This window comes from Saccostrea cucullata, unplaced genomic scaffold, assembly GCF_032062105.1.
Source record: "Saccostrea cucullata isolate Sc308-1 unplaced genomic scaffold, CSIRO_AGI_Scuc_v1 ctg15626, whole genome shotgun sequence".
NCBI classification, from domain to species: Eukaryota; Metazoa; Mollusca; class Bivalvia; order Ostreida; family Ostreidae; genus Saccostrea; species Saccostrea cuccullata.
This window is the reverse complement of record NW_026918449.1, coordinates 5,328-13,531: the sequence shown is the minus strand read 5'-3', so window position 1 is coordinate 13,531 and position 8,204 is coordinate 5,328. Positions and strand designations below refer to the sequence as shown.

The 8,204-nt window shown below is 37.5% G+C and overlaps 1 protein-coding gene and 1 long non-coding RNA gene across 2 annotated transcripts; one reads left to right on the top strand and one right to left on the bottom strand.

Annotated features, from left to right (window-relative positions):
- The first annotated feature begins 2,090 nt into the window (after positions 1 to 2,090).
- On the top strand, positions 2,091 to 3,524 carry LOC134266306 (uncharacterized). The gene is made up of 3 exons (XR_009991943.1): positions 2,091 to 2,194; positions 3,012 to 3,099; positions 3,348 to 3,524. It is a non-coding gene; the product is annotated as an uncharacterized LOC134266306 (long non-coding RNA).
- A 2,442-nt stretch (positions 3,525 to 5,966) lies between these two features.
- On the bottom strand, positions 5,967 to 7,896 carry LOC134266309 (uncharacterized). The gene is made up of 3 exons (XM_062748531.1): positions 7,041 to 7,896; positions 6,602 to 6,713; positions 5,967 to 6,024 (listed from the first exon to the last, which is right to left on the bottom strand). Exons 1-3 carry the CDS (start codon positions 7,894 to 7,896, stop codon positions 5,967 to 5,969), a joined length of 1,026 nt encoding a protein of 341 aa, XP_062604515.1.
- Between the last annotated feature and the right edge of the window lie 308 nt (positions 7,897 to 8,204).

Sequence of the window (8,204 nt, the reverse complement as noted above, 5' to 3'; positions counted from 1 at the left end):
GGTTTTCGATGTTTTTTCCCTGCTTTATGGATGCTCCCTGGGATGCCGCACTGTCTCCGTCTGTTGTTAGGTGTGATATGGTAAGAGGGTCTTCATCCTTGTTCAGTTCTTCTATACATTCAGCTGCCCACTGTTTTTCATTACCAATGTTTGTCTGTTGTGTAAGATTGGCAGTGCATCCTGTGTGCCCGGGACAGGTAACTTGTTCGCCTTTCCCCCTCATATATTCACCCTTCTTGCATAACTTATTTCCACAAAACACTGAAATAATTTTTTTCTCACTAGTAACATTTTCACACATAGTATAAGTCACTTGTGTACCTGCTTGGAATGGTGTTTTCCCCAGTGCACTAAATGTAGAGTTGTTGTATCTGGCATCCCCCTCCGCGCGAATTGATGAATTAACAGGAAGTCCACATTCAGAGTTTTTTTCTTTCAAAGATTTTCTTATATCGGTCATACTCCTTCGGTTAACAGAACTAATTTTTTCCCCCACTTTATTCGCAGTGTCCTGCATAGAGCTTGCTGACGCTGGGTGGATATTGGCTGTCAGAAGCATTCCTCGCATCCCCTCGGTAGTCAGACTGGTACCCATACGCCCAAGGGACATGGCTACATTCAGCCGAGCAGCCCTCCTTCCTGGTCGGGTAGATGTTACTTCCTCGTATAACTTCTGATGGTGACTTTGGTAGCCACAGGTGGAGCACTGCAGAGAGGAAATCCATACAAGACCCCGCTTCTGCTCTCGAGAGTAGTCCCAGTCCAGAGAACCCTTACAGGTTGGTTGTTTTTCTTTGTGGTCTCTAAAAGCGAAATTCCACAGCTCAGATGTCTTCTTATTGTGTAAAAGTCTGTAAGTTTCACATTCTGGACTTCCTGGTACTTCATCAGTATAACTGTCAATAGCTTGTACCTCTCTACCTCTTGGTCTTAAAATCATCATACCACTGTCCTTTCCTTGTGCATCACAAATTTGCATGGTCTGGTCATTGTTAGTGAATGTCACCATCTGTGCAAACTTGTCATTGTTTAGTCTAACTGGTAGAGGCTTTTCTGCTCTTTTAATCCCATTTTTTTGACACTTGGATCCTTTGTTATGTGGTGTACTTCCTTTTTTGAACTGAAATTTGGACAGATATTTTAGTCTTTCTTTCCCCATATTATCTTATATTGAACAGCTACTCAGTAAATTGCAGTATGATTTTGTGAATATTTTTCACTTCAATATACTCACTTTAGGCCTTAGTTTTATTTATTTGTTTTAACCAGTTTTTGATCTTTTTAAGAGACCCCCCTCTTCTTTGAAGACAGCAGAAATGAACACAACCCCAGTCTGATAAAGAGACCATTATCTTAATCACCAAACACAAAGGAGTCCAATGTCTTGTTAATCTCTGCAGAGTAATTAATGAGCTAAATTTTGATACCCAATTGACCAGATACAGATTCCATTATAATTTTAAAAATTGAATTTTTTCATAAAAGTTAAGATTTCTCTACCCTAAATTTTTCATTAATTAACAATTCAAAATTTTTAACCAATTAATCAAAATGAAACAAATGATAAAAAAAGAACAATTAGCTATTCCCCTATCTAATGATACCAATCTTGTATATATATCATGTTTTAAAGCAAAGTTATGACGATTTGAAACTCATCACTTGTAACTCATATTTCACCATGAAATTGGTCAGTAATCATGATAATCCCAAGGGGGATTAAATCCTCCATTTCTCCGGCTCTCTCAGCCCTATAACTGTCTGCTTCGGACATTTTGTTGATTACTAATTAGGGCACCTGCTGTGCTAATTAGAGAGCAATTGAAGATAATAAAGTTGTCTTCAAGGTATCACACCGGTAATTGACCAATCAAAATGAACTTAGTCAAATGTAGGTCCATACATATAAAATAATTTTTTCTTTCTTTTGATGGTTTTTTTAATTTTCTTTTTTGCTATTTTTACAACTTTGGTACCTGTGCCTAGTAAATTTAATGTACTTTGTAAATAAAAAAAGTTTTTTGACAGGAACTATTTTTTTTCAGGACATAGGAGGCTACTTCCTGGGGTGCATCGGACCTGTATATAAACATGCTGAAAACACGTGGATTTGAGGGTAACCCTGTTTGCAGATGGAAAAAGTCAGAAAATGCCGTGTGGGTACCCTGTTTTTTGGACTCGGCCAATGAGAGAGGTAATGTTTAACAATTTCTGCTAAGTATTTTTTCATGAATAATTTTTCCTGATTTTTAAAGAATTTTTTTCCTATATAGAAACATATAGTGAAAATAATTACCGGTGTGATACCTTGAAGGAAATTGTAAATTTCACTATTTCCTGTTTTCTGGAACTTTCTCCCTTTCTATCCTCTCAATATGGCTGCTGTGACTGAGAACACATGGTTTGAGGAACAAAAACGATTTTTATTACAGAATTCTCAAATATTACATAATACACAATGCCGCATCTTCAATCACAACAATACTGCATGTAAATACATACAAACAACAGTTTTAATGCCCGGGGCTGCGAGGAAAACAAGAGTATATGTACATAGACTTTCATACATAGTCAATACACAAAATTTTAACATTTTACAAAGAAATATGCACATTTCACACCTTTGTCATAATACACATTGCATAAAAATAGAGCACCTGTCATATGAGCCACAGCGAATAAATAACAATAGACAAAGATGTAAACTTTTATACCCCAAAAATTGCTTAGGACATGGTCCATACCCTGATTGTATATTTTAAAAAGTATACAGGTAAATCACAAAATACAACACACTTTTTTTTAACTTAACTTCTTTGATAACTATGATCTACATGTTTCTTAGATTTCTTTGGTAATTTTGGATCTGTGAGAGATTTACAATAATTTTTTTCTTTCCTATCATCATACAATTGAAACCTTTGTTTTTTGTAAAATTTTCTTCTACATTTGTACAAAATTGATCTTTCTCTCTGCCTAAAATAATTCTGTCTATTTTGTTGCTGTTTCAGAAGATGTGCTACTTTACTTCCCTTGACAACAGGTGCCCCTACAGCCTTACACAGTTCTACAGTGGAATTGCCACATCCCTTATTTAAAGTATGAATAACTCTATGAATTCTTGGTTCAAAATTCCTACTGTAAGTTATACACTTAGAATTTGATCTGAGATATGCCCTATTTACAGATTCACATTTTTGAGTTGTAGTGTGAAATTTAATTCTAGATAAACTTTTTCGCCCTAATGTCAAATTGATACAGTCTCTTAGTAATTGTTCATCACTGTCAGACATTTTGATTTTAAAGTCCTTTGGCAACACCGATGAAGTCCAATGATTTCTTTTTAGACCACGACAAGCGAAAGAATGTCTCTGGCACGGTTTACCACACTCACCTCGATAGCACGATATGATGGCATCAACAGCATAGGACAGGGCATTGGTAAGTTTTTGCATATCCCCACCAAAATACTTGTGAGCTTTTTCATATTCTGATCGACATCTGGTTTTTAGGTCCTGGGCGAATCGTTTCTTAGCTGTCTCTGTCTGCTTTGGTACGGCCTGGAAACATGCGCTCACCGAAGGGGGCTTTGCTGGTTTCCTTCCTCTGGGACTCGAAGAAGTGCCTCAGGTCCTTCAGGTTTTCGATGTTTTTTCCCTGCTTTATGGATGCTCCCTGGGATGCCGCACTGTCTCCGTCTGTTGTTAGGTGTGATATGGTAAGAGGGTCTTCATCCTTGTTCAGTTCTTCTATACATTCAGCTGCCCACTGTTTTTCATTACCAATGTTTGTCTGTTGTGTAAGATTGGCAGTGCATCCTGTGTGCCCGGGACAGGTAACTTGTTCGCCTTTCCCCCTCATATATTCACCCTTCTTGCATAACTTATTTCCACAAAACACTGAAATAATTTTTTTCTCACTAGTAACATTTTCACACATAGTATAAGTCACTTGTGTACCTGCTTGGAATGGTGTTTTCCCCAGTGCACTAAATGTAGAGTTGTTGTATCTGGCATCCCCCTCCGCGCGAATTGATGAATTAACAGGAAGTCCACATTCAGAGTTTTTTTCTTTCAAAGATTTTCTTATATCGGTCATACTCCTTCGGTTAACAGAACTAATTTTTTCCCCCACTTTATTCGCAGTGTCCTGCATAGAGCTTGCTGACGCTGGGTGGATATTGGCTGTCAGAAGCATTCCTCGCATCCCCTCGGTAGTCAGACTGGTACCCATACGCCCAAGGGACATGGCTACATTCAGCCGAGCAGCCCTCCTTCCTGGTCGGGTAGATGTTACTTCCTCGTATAACTTCTGATGGTGACTTTGGTAGCCACAGGTGGAGCACTGCAGAGAGGAAATCCATACAAGACCCCGCTTCTGCTCTCGAGAGTAGTCCCAGTCCAGAGAACCCTTACAGGTTGGTTGTTTTTCTTTGTGGTCTCTAAAAGCGAAATTCCACAGCTCAGATGTCTTCTTATTGTGTAAAAGTCTGTAAGTTTCACATTCTGGACTTCCTGGTACTTCATCAGTATAACTGTCAATAGCTTGTACCTCTCTACCTCTTGGTCTTAAAATCATCATACCACTGTCCTTTCCTTGTGCATCACAAATTTGCATGGTCTGGTCATTGTTAGTGAATGTCACCATCTGTGCAAACTTGTCATTGTTTAGTCTAACTGGTAGAGGCTTTTCTGCTCTTTTAATCCCATTTTTTTGACACTTGGATCCTTTGTTATGTGGTGTACTTCCTTTTTTGAACTGAAATTTGGACAGATATTTTAGTCTTTCTTTCCCCATATTATCTTATATTGAACAGCTACTCAGTAAATTGCAGTATGATTTTGTGAATATTTTTCACTTCAATATACTCACTTTAGGCCTTAGTTTTATTTATTTGTTTTAACCAGTTTTTGATCTTTTTAAGAGACCCCCCTCTTCTTTGAAGACAGCAGAAATGAACACAACCCCAGTCTGATAAAGAGACCATTATCTTAATCACCAAACACAAAGGAGTCCAATGTCTTGTTAATCTCTGCAGAGTAATTAATGAGCTAAATTTTGATACCCAATTGACCAGATACAGATTCCATTATAATTTTAAAAATTGAATTTTTTCATAAAAGTTAAGATTTCTCTACCCTAAATTTTTCATTAATTAACAATTCAAAATTTTTAACCAATTAATCAAAATGAAACAAATGATAAAAAAAGAACAATTAGCTATTCCCCTATCTAATGATACCAATCTTGTATATATATCATGTTTTAAAGCAAAGTTATGACGATTTGAAACTCATCACTTGTAACTCATATTTCACCATGAAATTGGTCAGTAATCATGATAATCCCAAGGGGGATTAAATCCTCCATTTCTCCGGCTCTCTCAGCCCTATAACTGTCTGCTTCGGACATTTTGTTGATTACTAATTAGGGCACCTGCTGTGCTAATTAGAGAGCAATTGAAGATAATAAAGTTGTCTTCAAGGTATCACACCGGTAATTGACCAATCAAAATGAACTTAGTCAAATGTAGGTCCATATATAAAATAATTTTTTCTTTCTTTTGATGGTTTTTTTAATTTTCTTTTTTGCTATTTTTACAACTTTGGTACCTGTGCCTAGTAAATTTAATGTACTTTGTAAATAAAAAAAGTTTTTTGACAGGAACTATTTTTTTTCAGGACATAGGAGGCTACTTCCTGGGGTGCATCGGACCTGTTTATAAACATGCTGAAAACACGTGGATTTGAGGGTAACCCTGTTTGCAGATGGAAAAAGTCAGAAAATGCCGTGTGGGTACCCTGTTTTTTGGACTCGGCCAATGAGAGAGGTAATGTTTAACAATTTCTGCTAAGTATTTTTTCATGAATAATTTTTCCTGATTTTTAAAGAATTTTTTTCCTATATAGAAACATATAGTGAAAATAATTACCGGTGTGATACCTTGAAGGAAATTGTAAATTTCACTATTTCCTGTTTTCTGGAACTTTCTCCCTTTCTATCCTCTCAATATGGCTGCTGTGACTGAGAACACATGAGAACACATGGTTTGAGGAACAAAAACGATTTTTATTACAGAATTCTCAAATATTACATAATACACAATGCCGCATCTTCAATCACAACAATACTGCATGTAAATACATACAAACAACAGTTTTAATGCCCGGGGCTGCGAGGAAAACAAGAGTATATGTACATAGACTTTCATACATAGTCAATACACAAAATTTTAACATTTTACAAAGAAATATGCACATTTCACACCTTTGTCATAATACACATTGCATAAAAATAGAGCACCTGTCATATGAGCCACAGCGAATAAATAACAATAGACAAAGATGTAAACTTTTATACCCCAAAAATTGCTTAGGACATGGTCCATACCCTGATTGTATATTTTAAAAAGTATACAGGTAAATCACAAAATACAACACACTTTTTTTTAACTTAACTTCTTTGATAACTATGATCTACATGTTTCTTAGATTTCTTTGGTAATTTTGGATCTGTGAGAGATTTACAATAATTTTTTTCTTTCCTATCATCATACAATTGAAACCTTTGTTTTTTGTAAAATTTTCTTCTACATTTGTACAAAATTGATCTTTCTCTCTGCCTAAAATAATTCTGTCTATTTTGTTGCTGTTTCAGAAGATGTGCTACTTTACTTCCCTTGACAACAGGTGCCCCTACAGCCTTACACAGTTCTACAGTGGAATTGCCACATCCCTTATTTAAAGTATGAATAACTCTATGAATTCTTGGTTCAAAATTCCTACTGTAAGTTATACACTTAGAATTTGATCTGAGATATGCCCTATTTACAGATTCACATTTTTGAGTTGTAGTGTGAAATTTAATTCTAGATAAACTTTTTCGCCCTAATGTCAAATTGATACAGTCTCTTAGTAATTGTTCATCACTGTCAGACATTTTGATTTTAAAGTCCTTTGGCAACACCGATGAAGTCCAATGATTTCTTTTTAGACCACGACAAGCGAAAGAATGTCTCTGGCACGGTTTACCACACTCACCTCGATAGCACGATATGATGGCATCAACAGCATAGGACAGGGCATTGGTAAGTTTTTGCATATCCCCACCAAAATACTTGTGAGCTTTTTCATATTCTGATCGACATCTGGTTTTTAGGTCCTGGGCGAATCGTTTCTTAGCTGATTCTCTGTCTGCTTTGGTACGGCCTGGAAACATGCGCTCACCGAAGGGGGCTTTGCTGGTTTCCTTCCTCTGGGACTCGAAGAAGTGCCTCAGGTCCTTCAGGTTTTCGATGTTTTTTCCCTGCTTTATGGATGCTCCCTGGGATGCCGCACTGTCTCCGTCTGTTGTTAGGTGTGATATGGTAAGAGGGTCTTCATCCTTGTTCAGTTCTTCTATACATTCAGCTGCCCACTGTTTTTCATTACCAATGTTTGTCTGTTGTGTAAGATTGGCAGTGCATCCTGTGTGCCCGGGACAGGTAACTTGTTCGCCTTTCCCCCTCATATATTCACCCTTCTTGCATAACTTATTTCCACAAAACACTGAAATAATTTTTTTCTCACTAGTAACATTTTCACACATAGTATAAGTCACTTGTGTACCTGCTTGGAATGGTGTTTTCCCCAGTGCACTAAATGTAGAGTTGTTGTATCTGGCATCCCCCTCCGCGCGAATTGATGAATTAACAGGAAGTCCACATTCAGAGTTTTTTTCTTTCAAAGATTTTCTTATATCGGTCATACTCCTTCGGTTAACAGAACTAATTTTTTCCCCCACTTTATTCGCAGTGTCCTGCATAGAGCTTGCTGACGCTGGGTGGATATTGGCTGTCAGAAGCATTCCTCGCATCCCCTCGGTAGTCAGACTGGTACCCATACGCCCAAGGGACATGGCTACATTCAGCCGAGCAGCCCTCCTTCCTGGTCGGGTAGATGTTACTTCCTCGTATAACTTCTGATGGTGACTTTGGTAGCCACAGGTGGAGCACTGCAGAGAGGAAATCCATACAAGACCCCGCTTCTGCTCTCGAGAGTAGTCCCCCAGTCCAGAGAACCCTTACAGGTTGGTTGTTTTTCTTTGTGGTCTCTAAAAGCGAAATTCCACAGCTCAGATGTCTTCTTATTGTGTAAAAGTCTGTAAGTTTCACATTCTGGACTTCCTGGTACTTCATCAGTATAACTGTCAATAGCTTGTACCTC